Below are 22674 nucleotides of genomic sequence, written 5' to 3' on the forward strand. Positions count from 1 at the left end.
GCTTCACTAATCTGAAGTTTCCTCCTGCAGGTGGGGACAGGGGGCTTGAACCCTGGTCTTCATACATGGTAGCATGAGAGACATCTCTGCCAAGTGTGCCACTGCCCAGCCCCACTAAGACCGCTTCCATCTACCCAGCTCAGTGCACACCATCGTGAAGCTACACTTCTTGTTGGCTAACACCTGTATTTCTTGCACATTTGAGCTGTATTGAATAATGCTGCCATGATCGTGGAGGGTGCAAAGACCTACCAGGGACTCTGCTTTCGATCCTTTGGGCTGGACCTCCAGGAGTATCAGCCTTGTACATTCTGGGTCCGAGCACTGCCTTTGAACCCAGATCGGGACGCCTGGAGCCTGCAGCTGTTATCAGGGTTAGTCTGTGGGTGTGGAGGGCCAGTAGGGACAGGAGACTCAGCCCTCTGCTCCAGCTGTCCACAAGAGCAGAGGTCAGCCCAAAGTGCAGGAACCTGGGCTACACCCTGACCCTGCATTCCCTCACCCCACATTGACACAGCTGGTCCAGAACACCCTGAGGAAGTGGGCACTCACAAGCCCTCCACCCTGAGCCCCCCAGAACCCCCTGTGCTTTTCCAAGGCATGAGAGGTCTGTGGTCAGGTGTGGATGTCTGTTCCAACACCCAGGCCAGGCCCATGTGCCAGCTCCCATGTGTCCAGACCAGGGGGCCTCTGGGAGCCCTGGCATTGTATCCTGCCTCCGTCAGCACCCACAAAGAGCCAGGTGCAGGCTGACCTTTGGGAAACACAGCACAGATGAGGGGAAAGAAGGCAGCTCTCCCACAAGAATTGGGGAGCAGAGTTGGGGTGAACCGCACCCCCAGACATGACACTACTCACCCAAAAGAATTGCCTCTTAGTTCCCACTCTACTCTAAGACCAGCTGTGTGGGGTGACACTGCTCCCCTCTGTCACCTGCCAGGAAGCCTGCTTGTCACGCCCAGTGGTGGCCCATCAAGTGACAGGGCAGGGGCGGGTCTAGGGGGCCAAGGGGTGCAGGGAGGGACGGGCACCACCGCCCTTTATAGCCCAGGATAAAGTCCTTCCTCGCCCTCGCCCAGCTGCTGGCTGGCTACTGGCTACCCGGTGTCCAGCAGTGCCCAATTTTGACCTCAGCAGGGTCTGAGTCCCTGTCCCCCCCACAAGGGTCCAGCCTTGCTGCACCCCAAAACCCCAGCCATGGAGGGTCTGCTGTACTGCTTGTTGCTGGGGCTGCTGGGACTGAACTCACTGGCCCTGGGCCTCCTCCCAGATGATGAGTCGTACCACAGGGACCCCCAGCACACAGGGGGCGCCCCCAGGGCTGGTCCTAGTGAAATGTGGCCCCCGGAGGAGGAGAGCCCGGCCTTCTGGAACAAAAAAGCCACTCAGGCCCTGGACGCCGCCCAGAAGCTGCAGCCCATCCATACGGCCGCCAAGAACCTGATCCTCTTCCTGGGGGATGGTGAGTGACCACGGCACCCATCCCCCGGCCCCTGTCCCTGCGACCCTGGGGACCCAGGCCTGATGGAGTTCTGTCCTAAGGGATGGGGGTGACCACAGTGACAGCTGCCCGGATCCTTAAGGGACAGTTGAGCAACCAACTGGGGCCTGAGTACGTGCTGGCCATGGACAAGTTCCCATACCTGGCTCTGTCCAAGGTGAGGTTCTGGTGACGGACGCTCCTCTGGGGCTGGGGTTCCAGTGGCCTGGTGTGGGGACTGAGGGCATCTCTGTCCACAGACGTACAACGTGGACAGACAGGTGCCTGACAGTGCAGGCACAGCCACTGCCTACCTGTGTGGGGTCAAGGGCAGGTACAAGACCATCGGCCTGAGCGCAGCGGCCGTGTTTAACCAGTGCAACTCAACGTGGGGCAACGAGGTCAACTCCGTGATGTTCCGGGCCAAGCAGGCAGGTGGGTGGCTGGAGCCAGTGGGTGGCCAGGGGTGCTCTCCCCAGGAACCCACCCTGACCACCTTTGTCCCCCAGGGAAGTCCGTGGGTGTGGTGACTACCACCCGTGTGCAGCACGCCTCGCCCGCCGGCACCTATGCACACACCGTGAACCGCGACTGGTACGGAGATGCTGACATGCCCCAGGAGGCCCTGCATGCCGGCTGCAAGGACATCGCCGCTCAGCTGGTCACCAACATGGACATCGATGTGCGTGTGCCCCAGGGTGGGGACAGGAACTGAGGGCTGGGGTGTGACCAGGCACGGGCTGGGTCCCTTACCCCCACCCCGACTCCACAGGTGATCCTGGGTGGAGGGCGCAAATACATGTTCCCCAAGGGGACCCCAGATCCCGAGTACCCGAACGACCCCCGCAACAGTGGAACCAGGAATGACGGACGGAATCTGGTGGTAGAGTGGCTGGCCAAGTACAAGGTGAGGGGGCTCCTGGGAGGCCGGGACACACTGGTGACAGCACAGCCCTGGGCTGAGGCCCATCTCTGCCCCCTCAAACTCCCAGCGGAGTCAGTATGTGTGGAACCGAACGGCGCTGCTGGAGGCCTCCCAGGACCCCGATGTGACCCACATCATGGGTGAGCCTCCAGCACCCCCCAGCAGGCACTCCATGTCAGAGCCAAGCTCTCAGTGGCCCAGCCTGACTGTCAGCTCCGCCCCACCCCCTCCAGTACCCCCAGCAGGCACTCCATGTCAGAGCCAGCTCTCAGTGGCCCAGCCTGACTGTCAGCTCCGCCCCACCCCCAGGCCTCTTTGACCCAGGGGACACTAAATATGATACCTACCGAGATAATATCACGGACCCGTCCCTGCGGGAGATGGTGGAGGCTGCCCTGCGCTTGCTCAGCCGGAACCCCCGGGGCTTCTACCTCTTTGTGGAGGGTGAGCAGGGGTGCTGAATGGGGGGCTGGGACAGGGAGTAGGTGTGCAGGGCAGGGAGTGGGGGTGTTGGGCAGGGAGGTACTTGGGCAGGATGCTGGATACTGAGTGGGGTGCTGGGCAGGGAGTGGGGAAAGGTGAGTAGGTAGCCAGCCTGGCTCCTCACTGAGCAGAGAACAGTGTTCAGGGCAGGTCTTGTCTCCCACCTCATGTCCTCCTTCAGGGGGCCGCATCGACCAAGCCCACCACAGTGGCAAAGCCCACCTGTCACTGACCGAGGCTGTCATGTTTGACTCGGCCATTGAGCGAGCGGGCCAGCTCACCAGTGAGAAGGACACACTGACCCTCGTCACCGCTGACCACTCCCACGTCTTCACGTTTGGTGGCTACACGTACCGTGGGGCATCTATCTTCGGTGGGTGTGAGGGGAGTCTCTCCTCAGGGCAACCACTCCCCTGAGCCTCTGTTTCCCCACTTGTCATGAGGGCTCCCAGCGGCTCCTGTTCTGTGGACCTCCTGAGGGGACTGAGGTGGGGACTGGGAGGATAGGCCCCAGACCAAGTGAGGGCCACCACGGCATCCACCTCTCTGCAGGGCTTGCCCCATCCAAAGCTCTGGACGGCAAGGCCTACACCTCCATCCTCTATGGCAATGGGCCCGGCTACCTGCTCTCGGAGACCTCCAGACCCGACGTCAATGAGACCATAAGCAGTGAGTCACAAGCCTTGTGGGGGACTCAGGGTGGGGGGTGTCATCTGTCAGCCTGCCCTGATCCCCCTCTTCTGGCCAGGTGACCCTGAGTACCAGCAGCAGGCGGCTGTGCCCCTGGGGAGTGAGACCCACGGTGGGGAGGACGTGGCCGTGTTTGCTCGGGGCCCACAGGCCCACCTAGTGCACGGTGTGCAGGAGCAGAACTACGTGGCACATGTCATGGCCTTTGCCGCCTGCCTGGAGCCCTACACCCACTGCAACCTCAGGGACCCCACAGACTCTGCCACCAGGGGGCCCCTCGCCGGCCCCCCATCCCTGACACTGCTGGTGGGGTCCTTGCTGCTGCTACTGCTGGCATCATCCTTGGTCTGACCAGCCACCCCCAATTCAGGGCCCTGACCCCCACCCCATGGCTATCTCCAGCCCCCACCGTGCACACCTCATCTACTTCACTGACTGTCACCTCCTGGTGACAGAGCCAGGCTCATCCTGGGACCAACAGCAGGAGGCACTGGAGGGCAGACTCAGACTCCCCTGCCAGCTCCGTCCACTGGGCTGCAGGGCTCTTGCCCCCAATGTCGGTGACCTGGAACTTAGGGAGCCCCTGCCTGCCCCACCCCCAACAGGAGCAGATTTTGATATCCTGACTGCCTGCCCAGCCCTGAGCCTGTCCTTTAAGCCCACGTTCACTCCCAGTCTCCTAGGGGATCAAAATCTAACAATAAAATGTCAATCAAGACAAATGCTGGCAGACTCAGAACTTGTGGCTTACTCACTCCTGCTGGGTGGGGAGGGGTCACAGCAGGCAGCTGTGAGGGGCTTCCTCTCAGGGTCTGGGAGGAGCAGGGACATCAGCCTAAACCACATGTGTGGATGGAAAGCCACCCAGCAAAATGACAGGTCACAGGCCCAGGGGCCTGGAGAGCTCACGATGGACACCTCAGGAGAGAGGGTCACACATTAGGAGCAATTCTGGGAGAGCCAACTGATAATTCAATAGAGAGGGCAGGGAGACAGCATAATGGCTCTGTGAAAGGGCTCTCCTGTCTGAGGCTCTCAGCTCCCTGGTTTAGTCCCCAACACTACCATATGCCAGAGCTGGGCAGTGGTGTCGTAAATAAATATAAATAAATAAAAGAGGATGATTATGTGTGTGTCATGTAAAACTCTGTCACAGGTAACAAGTAAAATAAGTAACAGGCTCAGTGCCTGGGTGAGTGAGGCTTTGGGTTCTCTCTCTCTTTCCCTCTCATACAAATAAATCTATTTTTTAAAAGAAGGTATCAAGGGCTGGATTAATAGTCCATTGGAGGACAAATAGTTCATTGGTTAGCAGGCTGCTTTGTCATGTGTGTGAGCCAGGTTTCAGCCTGGCCCCACCTCACTTCATGAGGGAAACTTCATTGCTGGGGTCTCTCTCTTCCTCAGTCTGAAAGAGTCACACAGAGCAGAAAGCCACAGAGTAAGTAAGTAGGTAAGAAAGTAATCAAACTGTGAGATAGAGTCTCCAACCCACACATCACCCCCCCCTTTTTTTAACATTTTATTTATTCATGAGAAAAACAGGAGGAGAGAAAGAACCAGACATTAACTCTGGTACATGTGCTGCCAGGGATTGAACTCAGACCCTCATCCTTGAGAGCCTACTTGCTTATCCACTGCACCACCTCCCAGATTAACCACACATCCATTTTCTATCAGCCCTTCCCTTCTGGCCTCCCTCCCTCCCTCAGGCACCTGGTTTGCTAAATGTGTGTCATTTATATAATTCACACAGATGTGACCACGCCCCTTTGGGATGCTCTAGCCATCTGTCCTAAAGGGCACAGTCTCATCTGTAATGTTTATTTTATAGGTCACTGAGTCTTCACAGCTCCAGAGTGCTCTTCTTGAGACAGACACAGAGAGAGAGAGAGAGACCCGGGGACCAAAGCTTTGTCCAATGGGAGGGGGGTTGGGGGGCAGGCTCCAATCAGGGGGTGGCTTCTCTGGCAAAGCAGCGCACCAGCCCAGTGAGCTCTTTACCAAGCCACGCCTTCAGGGGAGCAAAGTGGGCCTCAGGCACTGGTATCAGTCCACTGTCTATCGGCCTATCTACTTCATTTTTTTTTCCAAAATATTTATTCATGAGAGAGAGAGAGGAAAGGAACAGCAGGGCATCGCTCCAGCACATGCAGTGAGGGAGAGAACTCGGGAGCCCAAGCCTGAGAGCCCAGTGTTCCCATGCTGTGTCCTGTCCTGGCCACTGGGCTGACAGATTTTCATGAGAGAGGAGAGAGCTCTGCCCTTAGAACATGCCGGGAGTCCTCCTGCCACTCTGCTCTGAGCCTGCTCCCAGCCCCGGGCAGCAGCCCAGCAGGCCAGCCTCAGCCAGGCTCAGGTCTGGGTGCAGGGGGAGGCATGGAGAGGGGGCAGCCCTGGGCAGGGCTGCTTTCCTGTGTGCTGAGGCCTGGAATGAGGGCAGGGGCACTGGGTGGCCTCTGCTCCCCTCAGCCCTGGACTTCCTGTGTCCAAAGGAGGCCTGGCTGCTGGGCCCAGGGGCATTTCTGTGCCCTCTTTGTCCCCAGGCCTGAGCCAGGACAGCCCACAGGGGCCGATGGCAGCCATGGGCTGGGCCCATGCCCTCTGCTTAGCTGACCTCTGCCCATAAATAGGGAGCTGGGGCCTGCTCTCTGCCACCTCACTCACCCACAGCTGCCACCTGATAAGGGGTGGCACTGGACCCCTGGCTGGGCAGGTGGGAATCCAAAGGCTTCCTCTCTGCCGGGGAGACAGTTCAGCAGGGGAGTGCAGGCCGTGCCTGCCCCAGGTTCAGGGTTGATTGTCCTCCCTGCTCAGTGTGTGAACCGACAAAAGGGCCTGGTTCTACTGCACGGAAGGAAGCTTCCATGCTGTGACCCCTTCACTTTCTCTCTGCCTCTCTGTCTCTATCTCAGCAACAGTAACAGCAGCAACAGAAGCAAACAAATGCACAGATAGATATATAAATACATAAAAGAATTAACAGGTGCAAGTGACTCCCACCTGCCTGCAGGTGCAGGAGGACCAGCTTCCCTCCTCCACAATAGACTTGGTGTCCCCACCCCCTCCTGCAGAGGACAGCACCCTCTCCCTGGGTTGCCACAAGGGGACCTGGTGGACCTGAGGCTCCTTGACACATGCTAGTCACAGAGAGACCTCTGCTGCATGATTCCACTTAACATCATTCTTTATTTCAAAGGAGAGAAAGCAAGAGTGGGGGCAGGGGGAAGGGAGCAGGCACTCTGGCCTTCCTGGGGCTAGAGACAGAGCCGGGAGCCTCAGGTCCACATTTCCCAGCTCTGCCACCCAGCAGGCTGCCACCTGTGTGACACAGCTGACTCTACCCTCTGAAGCCCCAAAGCCCCAGGAGACGAGGCCCAGGACTAGAAGAAGGGATGGTGGCTTATCTGCAGATGACCCAGCGTCCTTTGAAAGGGGAGAAGGTTCTGGAGATCTGCTGTCCAGCAACATGACTGTCCTCCTCACATATGGGCTGGACACAGGAAGTCAGGCCAGGGACAAGCTTAGCTGGGAGAGCACAGGGCCCTGCAGGTCCCAAGCGTCTTCTTTTTTTCTTTAATTTTATTTAAGAAAGGATTAATTAACAAACCATAGGGTAGGAGGGGTACAACTACACACAATTCCCACCACCCAATCTCCATATCCCACCCTCTCCCCCGATAGCTTTCCCATTCTCTATCCCTCTGGGAGCATGGACCCAGGGTCATTGTGGGTTGCGGCCCCAAGCTTCTATCCAGGCATCACTAAGGAAAACTCAGGAGGTAACTTAGCAGTGTGGTGGGCTTTGAGCCAGCCTGTTAGGGGTTTTAGAAAGAGCACAACCTTCCCCCCAGCTGCGCCCATCCTAGGGGACCACAGTGGACCCCATCTGTGCCCCTCCTCCAGGGAACATGTTCTCCCACCAACTGTTATTGTTATTGTTTATATTGTTTATTGCTTATTATTTAATTTATTGTCAGATCACCAAGGGCTGCCATGGCCACCGGCATTCCTGTCCCTTGTCCCCACCCTCAGGAAGGGGCCACTAAATCTCTGGACCAAAGTCATGTGCATAATTTGCCTTTCTCAGCTCTCAGGGGCCTGTGTACTCAGATTTACTTTTATCTGGGGAGAGAGCACAATGGTTTTGCAAATGACTTTCATATCTGAGGCTCTGAGATCCCAGGTTCAATTCCTAGCACTGCCATAAACTAGAGCTGAGCAGTTCTCAGGGAACATAAATAAATATTAACTTAAGAAAGTGGAGAAGAAGACTCAATAGGGCTGGCAAGATAGCTCCCTGCTATGCAAGACTCTGGGTTCAGGAAGCTGGGCCTTTCCCTCTGTCTGTCTGTCTTTTTCCAACTGAAAAAACTCAGCACAGAGTGATTAAATCCTAGTGACAACAACAAAAACTAATAGTAATCAATTAATCAAAAATAAAATAGAAGAGGAATGGTTTATGAAAAGTCTGTCATGCCTTAAGGCAGTAAAGGTCAAAGGTTCAATCTCCAGCACCATAATAAGCCAGACCTTAGAAGTAATCTGACAATAAATAAATCAATAAGCAAGGATAAACAGTAGCAGTTGCCCAGAGGACAGCTCAGCCCAAAGCCCACAGTCTAGCGGTCCCCTGCCATTGGCCATGCTAAGCCCTGGCCCCCTAGACCATCAGATGACCTTGGCAGAGCACCCAGGGAGCCTGGCAACCCCACCCGGCAGAGACCGGAACAGCCGTGAAGCCCTGCTCAGCTGGGTGGTCCAGTCATGCTCTGAGAAGGGGGAGGGGAGCCAGTGCCAGGAGAAGCACCTTGAGACTGCCCCTCCCTCTCTGTGGGAACCTGATTTCCTAAACTTCTCTTCAGTCGCTCTCTTCACAGGCTTTAAAGTGTCTTGAACATCTTCTCCTTGTCTAACCAGGTTTGTGCCTGAGCTCTTTTTGCCTCAACTCTCTATCCTCTCAGCACTCTCCTTGCTGCTGTCCCTCTGCCCCCACCCCCACCCCAGGACTCTTTCCTGAGTAGGTCACAAGGCCCCCTGCCCACCAGGGAGACCCCCGTGGCACAGTCACTCTGCAAAGCCTTCATCAGATGCCTTTTTTCTTTTATGGAGTTTCCTTATTTATCTGGGACACAGCTCAGCTGGTAGAGCATAGGCCTTGCATGCCTGAGGCTCCTGGTTCAGCCCGCAACACCACATGTACCAGAGTGGTGCTCTGGCTTCTCTCCTGCACAAGAGAATCAAAATCAAATAAATATCTTTTAATATTTAATTGATTTATTTTTGGATTGAGAGGGAAGAGGGAGATAGAGAGGGAGAGAGATAGACACCTGCAGCCCTGCTGTTCCCCTGCAGGTGGGGACTGGGGGCTTGAACCTGGGTCCTTTGCTCACAACATGTGCACTCAACAGGGTGCACCACTGCCTGGCCCCCAGTAAAATAAATCTTAAAGAAAAAAAGGGGCCTGGGAGTTAGCCCATCTGGTAGAGAGCACCCTTTACTAGGTACAAAGGCCAAGCCTGAGCCTCCATGCCTAGGCCTACAAGTGGCAGAATAGTGCTGTGGTGTCTTACCGCTCTCTTACTCTCTGCCTCTGGTTGCCTAGAGAAATAACAGAAATCAAGCTCATTTGGAAAGTATGCTGTCTGGTCACACATGTGACCCAGATCTGAGCACAGCTCCCGCCATCTTGAAGGAAGCTACAGTGTTGTGCTTACTTTCTCACCTCCCAGCTCTATGTCAAAAAGAAGAAAAGAGGGAAGAAAAGAAAGAAACAGAGCCCACCGTGAATAAAACTCTAGCAGAAAGGCCCGGTGGGAAGAAAGGGGGCCAGGCAGTGGCCTCCCGGTTAAACACACACACTACAGTGCACAAGGACCCGGGTTCAAGCCTCCGGTCCCCATCTGCAGGGGAAACGCTTCACACGTGGTGAAGCAGAGCTGCAGGTGTCTCTCTGGCTCTCTGCTTTTCTTTCTCCACCTTCCCTCTCAATTTCTCTCTGTGTCTACCCAATAATAAGTAAAATAAAATAAAAGGAGGGAAGAAGACATTTTTAGGACAAAAAAAAAAAAAGAAAGAAAATAAAAGGGAAAGAGAACCAGAGCATCACTCTGGCACACAGTATTGGGGGTCAAACTCGGAACCTCATGTTTTGAGCACAAAGCTTCTCCAGTTCTACCACTCTGGGTTGCAATACATTTTTTTTTCAAACCAAATATTTATTGAGACAGAGAGGCCAGTGTGCCCCGCTGGGACCTGGTGCATGCTAGTCCTGTGTGCTACCCACTGAGCTGCCACCTTGTCCCCATGCTAGGCGGGGTCAGTCAAGCCCCTGAGCATGTCTGAGTCTGCTGGTGCAACCGTGAAGAGGAGAGCCATTGAGAAGCAGTGGGCTTGGGGACAGCAGGTGCTGTGGGGAGCAGATGTGCCACTGTGGGGGTGCTGGATGCAGGCTGAGCTCTGCCTCGACACTGGGGGAGTTCACATGTAACCCCCGTGTGGTCAGAAGACACAGACCCTCCATGCACAGCTGACAAGAGCTTACAGATGTGAGATTGAAAAGACCAGACTGAAAGCTTGTGGCAGGGGATGGGGGCAAAGTACAGAGGCCGTCACACTTCCTCCACCGCACGGTGCCTGAGGCTCCTGTCACAGGTTTCCAGGAATTCGTGGGGCTGAAGCCTGACTGGGAAGGACAAACTGCAAAAAAACCCAGATGACTCATGGTGGGCCTGCCCATAGCAGGCGAAAAGTAAATAGGGAAAGACAGACCAGAGAGCTCAACCGGTGGCCTGTGGGACTCTCATGTCTGAGAACCACGGTTCAAGACCAGTGCCACGTGAATCAGAGTGGTGCTCCGGATTCACCCTCCCTCTCTCTTTTTGGATTTATCTTATTTTTAATTTAATGTTTTTATTATTAATTTATTTTATTGGATAGAGACAGAAATTTCAAGGGCAAGGGAGGTCCCCGAGATCCCCTTGTGGCAACCCAGGGAGAGGGTGCTGTCCTCTGCAGGAGGGGGTGGGGACACCAAGTCTATTGTGGAGGAGGGAAGCTGGTCCTCCTGCACCTGCAGGCAGGTGGGAGTCACTTGCACCTGTTAATTCTTTTATGTATTTATATATCTATCTGTGCATTTGTTTGCTTCTGTTGCTGCTGTTACTGTTGCTGAGATAGAGACAGAGAGGCAGAGAGAAAGTGAAGGGGTCACAGCATGGAAGCTTCCTTCCGTGCAGTAGAACCAGGCCCTTTTGTCGGTTCACACACTGAGCAGGGAGGACAATCAACCCTGAACCTGGGGCAGGCACGGCCTGCACTCCCCTGCTGAACTGTCTCCCCGGCAGAGAGGAAGCCTTTGGATTCCCACCTGCCCAGCCAGGGGTCCAGTGCCACCCCTTATCAGGTGGCAGCTGTGGGTGAGTGAGGTGGCAGAGAGCAGGCCCCAGCTCCCTATTTATGGGCAGAGGTCAGCTAAGCAGAGGGCATGGGCCCAGCCCATGGCTGCCATCGGCCCCTGTGGGCTGTCCTGGCTCAGGCCTGGGGACAAAGAGGGCACAGAAATGCCCCTGGGCCCAGCAGCCAGGCCTCCTTTGGACACAGGAAGTCCAGGGCTGAGGGGAGCAGAGGCCACCCAGTGCCCCTGCCCTCATTCCAGGCCTCAGCACACAGGAAAGCAGCCCTGCCCAGGGCTGCCCCCTCTCCATGCCTCCCCCTGCACCCAGACCTGAGCCTGGCTGAGGCTGGCCTGCTGGGCTGCTGCCCGGGGCTGGGAGCAGGCTCAGAGCAGAGTGGCAGGAGGACTCCCGGCATGTTCTAAGGGCAGAGCTCTCTCCTCTCTCATGAAAATCTGTCAGCCCAGTGGCCAGGACAGGACACAGAGTCCAGCCCCAGCCTCTCCTGCTGCCAGCTCCATCATTCCTTCCTGGAGGGGAAGTCACAGCATTGTTTCTCTCTGGAGCTGGCTGCTGACAGAGCCTTGGGTCCAGGGGTCCCAAGAGACAGGAAGTCCCTGGGAAGGGATAATGTACCCCCTGTTTAGTGAACCTCACTTTGACCATCCACACAGCCATGAGTGGGCACCCAGTTACTGGCATTCTTTGCCTGTTGAGTCAGGCTGCCTTGAGTGCGGGGTATGAGGAGGTCCGGAGACCCCACTTTCAGTCCTGCTGGCTGAATCCTCAGTGTGAGTAGCTGATGTGGCCTGCAAAAGGAGGCTTTGCCCTGATGTCCCAGATGAAAAGGGGCCCAGAAGGAGTCCTGGTTCAGTGGAGAGTGGGCTTGACCTGGAAGCCTGAGGCTTAGACTTCAGTCCCTGGTGCTACAAATGCCACAGTGATGCTCTAGTCTCCATCTCTCTCTCTCTCTCTCTCTCTCTCTCTCTCTCTCTCTCTCTCTCTCTCTCTCTCTCTCCTTCCTTCCCTTCCTTCCTCTCTTTTTCTCTCTCTCTCGCTAATAAAAATAAATAAATAAATGAAGAAATACATCTTAAGAAGAAATACTTCCCTGCTCCCCATCTACAGGGGAGACACTTCACAAGTGCAGAAATAGGTCTGCAGGTGTCTCTTTACGTTTTTTTTTAAATTTTTTTATCAGGAATCAGGCGGTAGTGCATCAGGTTAAGCACATGTGATGCGAAGTGCAAGCACCAGTGTAAGAATCCCAGTCTGAGCGCCCCTCCACCCCCGGCTCCCCACCTGCAGGGGAGTCACTTCACAAGTGCTGAAGTAAGTCTGCAGGTGTCTATCTTTCTCTCCCCCTCTCTGTCTTCCCCTCCTCTCTCCATTTCTCTCTGTCCTATCCAACAACGATGACAACAATAATGTAGTTATTAAACTACAACAATAAAACAAGGGCAACAAAAGGGAATAAATAAATTTTTTAATAAATAAATACTAAATATTATTTATTTATTCATTATTGGATAGAGACAGAAAGAAATTGAGAAGGGAGGAGAAATAGAGAGGGAGAGAGACAGAGAGACTCCTGCAGCCCTACTTCACCATTTGTGAAGCTTTCCCCCTGCAGGTGGGGACCAGGGCCTTGAACTTGGGTCCTTGCACATTGTAATGTGTTCACTTAACCAGGTGCACCACCGCCTGGCCTCTCTCTCTCTCTGTATCTAACTCTATCTCCCTTTCCCCTCTCAATTTCTCTCTGTCCTATCAAATAAAATAGAGGACAAAAAAAAAGAGAAAAAAATGGACATTAGGAACAGCATATTCATAGTGATGTCACTGAGCCCTAGCAATAACCGTGGTAGCAATAAATAAATAAATATAAAAGAAAGTAGAAGAGGAAGAGGAGGAGATATTAGAGTAAAAAGATGAAGGACAGGGTGGGGGTATAGCATAATGGTTATGCAAAGAGACTTTCATGCCTGAGGTTCTCAAGTCCCAGGTTCAATCCCCCACACTGCCATAAGCCAGAGCTGAGCAGTGCTCTGGTAAAAAAAAAAAAAAGAAAGAAAGAAAGAAAGAAAGAAAGAAAGAAAGAAAGAAAGAAAAGAAAAAAAGATGAAGGACAGAGTGGCAGCTGGCATAGAAACCTGGGAGGCAGAGGGTGGGAGACCCTCAAGCTTCAAACCCCCTTCCTGCCCTGGGGCACAGCTGGAACCCCCTAGGGTAGCACCTGCCTGAGGCGTGCCCCCACACCTGCCACACCCCCCACCCACCAGCTGGCACTCAAGCCTGGGCAGGGACAAGGTGTTTCCTGGTTTTAGGGCCAGCTCCAGATCCTTCAGCGCCACGGGCAAGAACACTCCCCACGTAAACTCCTCACCAGGCTGCACTGTCTTCACTGAGCTCTAGATTGCTTCCACTACTTCCTCGCCAGGCCCCACCTCTCAGACACGACCTCAGGACCCCTGGACACCCAGCCATGTGGGCCCAGCCTCTGCCACAAATGCAGCTGGGCCTCAGCCTCCCAGCAGGGAATGGAGCTGTCCACAGGCACCCCAGACACCCTTGGGGTGCCCGCGAAGCTGCCCATGGAGAGACATGAGCCCCAGAGGAGAGCCCAGCCTTCTGAAGCAAAACGGTCTCCCAGGCCCTGGACACCGCCCAGAAGCTGCAGCCCATCCACATGGACAGACAGGTGCCTGACAGCGTGGACACGGCCACCACATACTTGTGTGGGGTTAAGGGCAGGTACAAGACCATCAGCCTGAGCGCAGCGGCCGTGTTTGACCAGTACAACTTGACGTGGGGCAACGAGGTCAACTCTGTGATGTTCCGGGCCAAGCAGGCAGCTGTGTGTCCCGGGAAGTAGTGCAGGGAGTATGTATTGCCTTGGAGACCTGAGTTCCTACTGCATGAGGCCCTGAGTTTGAGCCCTGGCATTGCTCATAGGAGAGTGATGCTCTGGCTTCCTCACTTTCTCATTTCAAACTTTTTATTTTTAACAGGAGAGATACAGAAAGACCTAAATCTTCATATTATTTAATAGAGACAGAAAGAAATGGAGGGGGTATGAGGAGATAGAAAAAGAAATAACTGCAGTACTCCTTCACTACTTGTGAAGCTTCCTCCCTGCAGATGGCAACCGGGGACTTGAGCCAGGGTTCTCCTGTGCGTGACCTGACACACCGCCCACCTGGCCTAAAAACAGTGAGTGGTGGTGCACTCAGTCAAGCACAGATATTATCATGCACAAGGACCTGGGTTCAAGCCCCCACACACACCTGCAGGGGGAAATTTCATAAGCAATGAAGCAGGTCTGAAGGTGTATCTCTTTTACTCTCCCTTCTATTTTTCTGTCTCTACCCAAAGTAGATTTTTAAAATCATTTTAAAAAAGCACAAGCAGAGACGGAAGGTTGGGTTGGAAGGTAGAGAACAGGCATTGCACACCTGGGGCCTGGTTCCATGGCTGTTGCTGCGTCTCTGCAAGGCTGCTCTGGCTTGTCTGTGTCTCATGGGAAATTCTGTCTCGGGTGTAATTAGTTAAACTCAGATAAAACAGGGAGTGAGGGCAGCAGGGGCTGGGGTCTAGCCCTCCAGGGACCCACCCTGACTGTCCCCATCCCCTAGGGAAGTCCATTGGGGTGATGACCACCACCTGCGTGCAGAAAGCCCCTCCTGCAAGCGCCTACACACACACTGTGAACCGAGACTGGTTCACCGGCGCCGACATGCCCCAGGAGGCCCTGGACATCGCCTCCCAGCTGGTCACCAATATGGACATCGACGTGCGTGTACCCTGGGGTGGGCCGTGCATGGCAGAGTCACAGCCCGGGAGTGTCTGAGCCAGGTCCCAGCTGTCATCCTTAATCTGGATGGAGGCTGCAAGTGCATGTTCCCCGGGGGATCCCGGACCTCGAGTACCCTGATGACCCTAAGGCAGGGGTCAGGAATGACAGATGTGACCTGGTGAAAGAGTGGCTGGACAAGCAACAGGTGAAGGGCTTCTTGAGGCTGGGGGACACCCAGGGTGTGTCAGGAGCTGTGACTGTGGACTCTACCGCCTGGCTCTACCGCCCCCCCCCAACCTGAACCCTAGGGAAGCCAGTATGTGTGGAACCACCAGGGGCTGCTGGAGGCCATGGAGGACCCCAGTGTGATGCATCTGATGGGTGAGCCCCCGCTCCACGCTTAGCCCCTTGGCCCTGGTTTCTGGGTCTCACTGGGCCAAGCACATGCACAGCCTGTCCCATCTGCCCCCTTCTCCTGTCCCCTCCCCTCCCGAGTCTACAGGCCTCTTTGAGTCATGGGAAATGAAGTATGAGATGTACAGAGACCAGGCCCAGGACCCATCCCTACAGAAGATGGTGGAGGCCGCCCTGCACCTACTCGGCAGGAACCCTGGGGCTTCTACCTCGTTGTGAAGGGTGAGTGGGGGTGCTGGGTAGAGAGTTGGGGGCTAGAACAGGAAGTAGGATGCTGGGCAGGAAGTGGGGGAATGTGAGCACATGGCCAGCCTGGCCGCTCATTGAGCAGAGGACAGTGTCCAGGGCAGGCCCTGACTCCCACCCCATGTCCTCCCTCAGGGGGCCGCATCAACCAAGCCCACCACAATGGCAAAGCCCACCTGTCACTGACTGAAGCTGTCACATTTGACTCAGCCATTGAGCAAACGGGCCAGCTCACCAACAAGGACACGCTGACCCTCGTCACCACCAACCACTTCCACGTCTTCACCATGGGCATCCATCTTTGGTGGTGTGAGGGAGGTCTCTCCTCAGGGCGACCACTACCTTGTGACCTCCCGTGGAGACTGGGGCATGGGGGGAGGGGAGACCTGGGAAGATACCTGAGGTCATTGTCACCCATGTCCCTCACTCTGCAGGTCTGTCCCCCGAGAAGGTAAAGGAAATTCTTTTGGGGTGCAGAAAGTGGGAGTTCTGGTTTTTGTAATTGCTTCTCCACTGGACATGGGCACTGGCAGGTGGATCCATATCCCCAGCCTGTTTTTATCTTTCCCTAGTGGGGCAGGGCCCTGGAGAGGTGAGGCTCCAGAATACACTGATAAGGTCATCCGCCCAGGGAAGTCAGGATGGAATCATGATAGTGTCTGCAACTTGGTAAGATGTAAAGCAGGAAAAAAGGATTAATGAGCAGGAACCAAAAAGTAAGAATAGAGCAGATGAGAGTCGGGTACTTTGGTAGTTTTTGCTTGAGTTTGATAGCTAACATGGAGATGGATAAAAATATTGTCTGGGAAGATGGTGTCAGAGTTGAGAATAGGTCTAGAAAGTTGGATTAAGGCAGAGAGCAGCTCCCAAACTTGAAAAATAAATCTATGAATAAAATCAACTTTTTACCCCATCAACCTGACTCAAGAAGGCATATGTCTATTCTGTATATGTCTAGACTGTATAACCTCTGAGTCCTTGTCCGGCTGAGCCCACAGTTCATGGTCACAGCTGGGAACATGCTAGGCTGCACTCATATCAGGACCCGTCTTCCTCGAGTGGCAGAGTAAGCTGACCCAGCCTGCCTTCGGAGAGTGGGACAGTCCCTACCATGGCTGTTCTCCATGGAGGGCAAGGTCCTGTAGAGGCCCACAGGAGGGCTTATGATGATGTTCCTGATGGAAGTGACCAGTGATGGTACTCCAAAGTTTTCTGTAAGACTTCAAAATGTTTACGAGTGAATGAGAGGCAGAATAGATGAACCAGAGCACCATTCTGGGATTGAACTTGAAACCTTATGTTTGGAAGTCCTAGGCTGTGCATCTCCCTGGCCACTCCTGCTATGGTTTGATTATAGACTGGGTTGCTGGGCTAGCATGGGGGTGCCTCTTCCCGGGCGTGTTCTCTCTGGGTTGGAGAGAACTCGACTGGAGCCAGCCTGGGCTGCTACTCACTCAGCGGCATGGGAGAGATGACTCACTCGTGGCAGAGTGGCAATGCCATGTCTTTATTGCTCAGAGAGCCAACGCTTTTAAATGGTAGACCCAGAAGTGGCAAGTTGGAAATGGAAATGGCTAGGAAGGGGGTGGAGAAAGGCAAAAGTGGACTGGAAAGGTAGGAACTTCCTTAGCAACTGTTTCGAGGGTTTTAACGGGTAGAATTAATATTACCCTGTAGGCAGGGAGGGTCTCGAGGTAGAAAGAAAATAGATCAGAATAATGGAATGGGTGGGATATCTCAGGCAAAACAATGATTATGTAGATAAGCCATAGTATCAGGAATGCAGGGTGCTTTGTGAGGCTCCTCACAATTACCCGACACTGGGTAATGAGTGGTTTTGTGGCCCTGAAAGTAGCATGGTTGTTGGAGTGTTAGACTTGGAAGCATGAGGTCCTGAGTTCAATCCCCAACATCTCATGTGTCAGAGTATCTTCTCTCCCTTGGTAATTTTTTTTTCCTTCTTCCTTCTCCCTTCTCCCTTCTCCCTTCTCCCTTCTTCTCCTTTTCCTTCTTCATTATAGAAACAGAGGGAAAGTGCAAGTAAAGGAGACCATAGCACTGAAACTTGCTTTAACATGTTGGGGGCTGGGCTCAACCTGGGTCACACACATTGCAAAGCAGTGCACTATCCAAATGAATTAACTTCCATCTTGCCACATTCATAATCAGCATATATTTTAAATATTTTATTTATGTATTTATCTTAATGAAATATATTCAGAGTAAGAGAGACACCAAAATGCTGCCTAGCTCTCGCTGATAGTGGTGCTAGGGACTGAATCTGGGACCTCAGCACATCAAGCATGAAAGTCTTTATGTCTCCTCAATACATTTTTTTTCTTTTTCTTTTTTTTTTTTTTTTTGCCTCCAGGGTTATTGCTGGAGCTCAGTGCCTACACTATGAATCCACTGCTCCTGGAGGCCATTTTTCCCCCTTTTGTTAACCTTGTTGTTGTAGCCTTATTGTGGTTATTATTGTTATTGTTGATGTCATTCGTTGTTGGATAGGACAAAGAGAAATGGAGAGGAGGGGAAGACAGAGAGAGGAAGAGAAAGACAGACACCTGCAGACCTACTTCACCGCCTGTGAAGCGACGCCCCTGCAAGTAGAGAGCTGGGGGCTGGAACCGGGATCCTTACGCCAGTCTTTGTGCTTTGCGCCATGCGTGCTTAACCCGCTGTGCTACTGCCCGACCCCCCTCAGTACATTTTTTTTTTTAGTACATTTTTTAAATGGAGTTTCATGACTGCTGCCACCGTTGCACTTTTTCTTTATCCCAAATCCTTAAAATAATACTGTGCAGATAACTGCCCCTTCCTCCAATAGGCACAGTTCCACTGTCTTCCCCAAATGACACTGTGTTCATTAAACAAGGCATCTGTCTACTGCTTAAAAAAAAAAAATATATATATATATATATATATATATATCTTTTCTTTGCCATATATATATATTTTTTTTTGTAGTCAGAGCCCAACTCAGCTCTGGAGTGCTGGGGATTGAACCTGGGACTTTGGAACTTCAGGCATGAGTCTTTGTGCATAATTATGATGCTATCTTTATAGTTTCTCTTCCTCTCTCTTTCTCTCTCTCTCTCTCACTCAGGCACACAAAGGAGCTATGTATTTCATCACACCCAGTGAGTACGTCAAGCTGAGTGGGCAGAAGCCTCCTACACTGAGCAATTCCTCTGATAACTCCCCAGCCTCCTGCCCCCGTCTGCTGCCGTGTTTTCTCCACTTCTCATATTTGCTGACAGTGACATGCCTTTCGGTGTGTCAACAGATCATTTTCTGTTCATAGTTTCTCTCTCTCTCTCCCTCTCCCTCCCTCTCTCTCTCTCTCTCCCTCTCTTTCTCCCTGCAGCAGAAAGAATGAATGTTTGCCTAGTTCTAGGCATTTTTTTTTTGTTTTATGCTATTAGGCAAAAAAAAAAAAACCTAAATATTTACAGTTGCTTAGGGAAGTTACGAAAGGCACTGTGATGAATGGCACATAGCTTTAAACGTCACTGGGGAAAGAAACTGCGGGTGTTTTAAAAGGCCAAGCCTATGTGGGGGGGGGGGGGGGGGCGAGGCGGCGTGGAGCGATAAGGCGCTGGAGAGACCTTGCTGCCAGCAGGGGCTTCTAGCAAGTTCTGTTTACTCCTTTGTCTCTGAGTCGTGTCAGATGTGGTCTGCCTTCCCCCATCAGGACAGAACACACACACTCACCCGTGTTGAGTACTAGCACCTTCTGCCCTTTCTTCCCAGGAATCCTTTCCTGGGAGGGATTAGTGGGTTTAACAACTTGGGAGGATTAGTGGGTTTAACAACTTGATCAGATAATCCATAAATCCACTTAGCCAGAACCCCTGAACTTAGCCCCTGTCAGAATCCACTACAAAGGGGGAATACTCTGCATCCTCTCCAGCACCCCAGGAGCCATGTAGAGAGTGGTGGGCCCTGCCTGGTGACATGAAGGTGTCACCCAGTAGCTAGACACCCAAAGTGATCAGTCCTAGTTCCTGACACACACACACATTCATAGGCGCAGAAAATCTGAGGTCCTTTTGAAGCAGCCCCCTGAGTTCCAGGGAGGAGAATAGGAATGACTGGGGAGGCTGTGGCCAAACTCCCTGTGACCTGGACAGGGGACATGTGCTGACTGCAGACCCCAGACTAGAGAGCGCCAGTGGCTTGCACCCAGCCAGAGACCCCCTCCCTCCCTCCCTCCCCACAAACACCCTCCTGCCTCTTAGGTGCCCTTTGAGCTCCTTTTTCCACCCAGGAGTTCCACAGGGTTCAGAGGGCTGCCTCCCAGGGGCCGGTGGCACAGCCTTGCACCTTCAGACGGGGCCCACCGCTGGGTGTCACTTCTTCCTGACCTTGGGGGTAATGGTGCCCCTACTCTGGCCCAGAAACAAGGCCCCCTACCTGCTCAGCTTCTGCGTGGCAGCCCCTCGTCCCTTCCAGAATGCCCCTGACAGCCTCTGCCCACTCCAGTGACACAGTGACAGAGCACCCCCACCCCCCTCACCCCCAGCTCTGCCTCCCAAGTATGCATGTGAGGTCACTCAGCAGCTCATCTGGGTATGGCCTTGCCAGTGGGGATGCCAGCGCTTGGCACACAGTGTGGGAGTCAGTTGACCGCCTCCGCAGTGCCCACAGGGAGGAAGCAGCCATCCTCACAGAAGAGGGAACATGGTGGCCCTGGTAGCCCTTTCTCTGATTGCTTACCAATTTCACAAGCACCCCACTTAGCCCAGCCTAGGCTCCCTATCATGGGAAAGCTGTCCTGGTCCACTATATCCCCTGCAGGAAGGGGGGTTCTGGAGGAGACTGGGGGACTTGACCTCCCTGCGGGCCCACAAATCCACACCCTCTGTGCTCCCCACTGAGCACATGCTGGATGTGACGTGACTCACTGGGATCAAGGTTGATCCCCTGGGATCACATGACAGCCAAGTCACGCTCTGCTTCTCTCTCCCTCTCTCATAATTAAATGAAGGAGAGACTAAATGCTTTTGCAAATCACAACCTAGGAGGCAGCTTGGCGGTTAGAACACCCAACTTGGAAACACAAGGTCCTGAATTTGGTTCCTGGCTCTGGATATACCAGAGATGTGTTAATTCTCTCTCATTAATAAATCTTAAATATAGATATATATGAATTTTATTTTGATAAAACAGAGAAGAATTAAGATAGAAGGGGAGATAGCAAGGGAGAAAGAGAGACACCTGCAGACCTGCTCCATTGCTCATGAAGTGTCTAGCCCTCCTGCAGGTGAGGACTGAGGGGCTTGAACCTGGTTCCTTGCACTTACAAATGTATGTGCTCAACCCAGTGCAACACCAACCAGCTCAGTAAACAAACCTTAAGATAAAGACTGGTGGCACTTGACACCCTGTACCCTTCCCTGTGGGGGTCTCAGGGATCCTTATCCTTCTAACTTGGGGAGTTAGGGTGCCAGCCCCCCATTGCAGCGGGCCTCCATCCTTCCAGAAACTTTTTAAAATTATTTATTTATTTATTTTCCTTATTGTTGCCCTTTTTATTGTTGTAGTTATTATTGTTGTTATTGATGTCATTGTTAGATAGCACAGAGAGAAATGGAGAGGGGAGGGGAAGACAGAGGGGGAGAGAAAGATAGACACCTGAAGACCTGCTTCACCGCCTGTGAAGCGACTCCCCTGCAGGTGGGGAGCTGGGGGCTCGAACCGGGATCCTTATGCCTGTCCTTGATCTTGGCACCAAGTGCGCTTAACCCACTGCGCTACCACCCGACTCCCTTCTTCCCGAATCTGCAGAAGGGGCACCCGCAGAGCTTCAGGCTGAGGGTACCTGGCATCCCTGGCCCTGAGGCCTTGAAGGTCTGGCTCACAGCAGCTCTGGAGTCCTGCGGGGGGGGGGGGGGGGCTCATATATCCACTGCAGACGGGTGCTCCCTTCACACACCCCAGATCTTCTAGTGATGCTCCTGGGGCCCAGAGAAGGGGAGCCACTAGCTGAGGTCCCCCAGTGGTGGGGGCTGGGCACAGAGTTCCAGTGATTCCAGCCCAGTGGGATGGGGTGGCTGGGGCTAGGGGTTGGGGGTGGACAGTCCTGGACAGGTGGCAAGTGTACATGTGCCCAGGAGACCTAGGGAAGCCCACAGACACAGCCCTCCACAAGAGACTGATGATGATGATGATTGCTATTATTTCACTTTAATGGAAGTTGCACACAAACCAGAGCACTGACCAGCTCTGGCTTCTGGAAGTACTGGGGATTGAACTTGGGACCTCAACGACTCAGGCATGACAGTCTTTTGCAGAACCATTATGTTGTCTCCCCAGCAGCTGGATTGCTTTTGAAGGTACGTTATTTGTATTTATTTTATCCTTAGGAACAGTGCTGCTGAGAAGTCTAGGCAACATGTTCATTCTTAGAAAGGGAGAGACAGAGAGCAAGGAGAGACATCCCACTGCTGTACCAGTGTCCATGGGATTCTGCCTGTGTTGTCCATGGTGCTGGAGCTGGCTTGAACCCTGGGCCGTCCACATGATAAGGTGCATCTTCTATTGCGTGAACCGTCTCCCAGTTCCTATATTTATCAGTTTTTCAGATCAGCCTTATTGATTTTCACTCTAATTTTTTAATATTTATTTATTCCCTTTTGTTGTCCTTGTTGTTTCATTGTTGTAGTTATTATTGTTGTTGTTATTGATGTTGTTTGATAGGACAGAGAGAAATGGAGAGAGGAGGGGAAAACAGAGAGGGGGAGAGAAAGAGAGATACCTGCAGACTTACTTCAGCACTTGTGAAGTGACTCCTCTGCAGGTGGGGAAACTGTTCACTCTGTTTTTAAACAGAGCTCTGTTGGTTCTGGCTGTTGGTAGTGCCAGGGGTTGGACATGGGGTCTCTCATGTTAGTTCTGTACACAACCTCTTCAACTAAGCCCTGACACCACCCTCCACTCTGGCTCAGTCTGCCTCTCACCCCCATGGTTGGATGCCCAGGGCTCAGACAACAGGGCCTTTTAAAATGTCATTCAAGGGGATAGGATGGTGGCACACCCAGTGAGTGCACATTACTGTGCACAGGTTCAAACCCCTGGTCTCCACAAGCAGGGGGGAAGCTTCATGAGCAGAGAAGCAGTGCCACAGGTGTATCTCCCTCTAAATAAATAACATCACTCAAGGCTGAGGAGACACTGCACAAAACCACAGGAGCTGAGATGAAAGACATTCACCACGGGAATAGGGGGCACTCAAGGGAGCTCC

General features: G+C 53.3%; 2 protein-coding genes across 2 annotated transcripts; both read left to right on the forward strand.

The window, feature by feature from the left end:
- Positions 1–225: 225 nt before the first annotated feature.
- LOC103111087 (intestinal-type alkaline phosphatase-like) lies at positions 226–3929 on the forward strand. Its single transcript, XM_007520315.1, has 12 exons — positions 226–399; positions 1165–1270; positions 1346–1462; positions 1543–1658; positions 1741–1915; positions 1990–2162; positions 2253–2387; positions 2473–2545; positions 2715–2849; positions 3070–3261; positions 3441–3557; positions 3637–3929. Exons 1-12 carry the CDS (start codon positions 226–228, stop codon positions 3927–3929), a joined length of 1806 nt encoding a protein of 601 aa, XP_007520377.1.
- Positions 3930–7047: 3118 nt separating this feature from the next.
- On the forward strand, positions 7048–19794 carry LOC103111094 (intestinal-type alkaline phosphatase 1-like). Its single transcript, XM_060193393.1, is given in 10 exon segments — positions 7048–7084; positions 13588–13833; positions 14608–14788; positions 14859–14973; positions 15077–15149; positions 15271–15378; positions 15381–15404; positions 15564–15737; positions 15863–15879; positions 19699–19794. Coding segments are annotated over 10 exon segments (1071 nt in total).
- Positions 19795–22674: the final 2880 nt, after the last annotated feature.

Source organism: Erinaceus europaeus, chromosome 7 (genome assembly GCF_950295315.1).
Source record: "Erinaceus europaeus chromosome 7, mEriEur2.1, whole genome shotgun sequence".
Lineage (NCBI taxonomy): Eukaryota > Metazoa > Chordata > Mammalia > Eulipotyphla > Erinaceidae > Erinaceus > Erinaceus europaeus.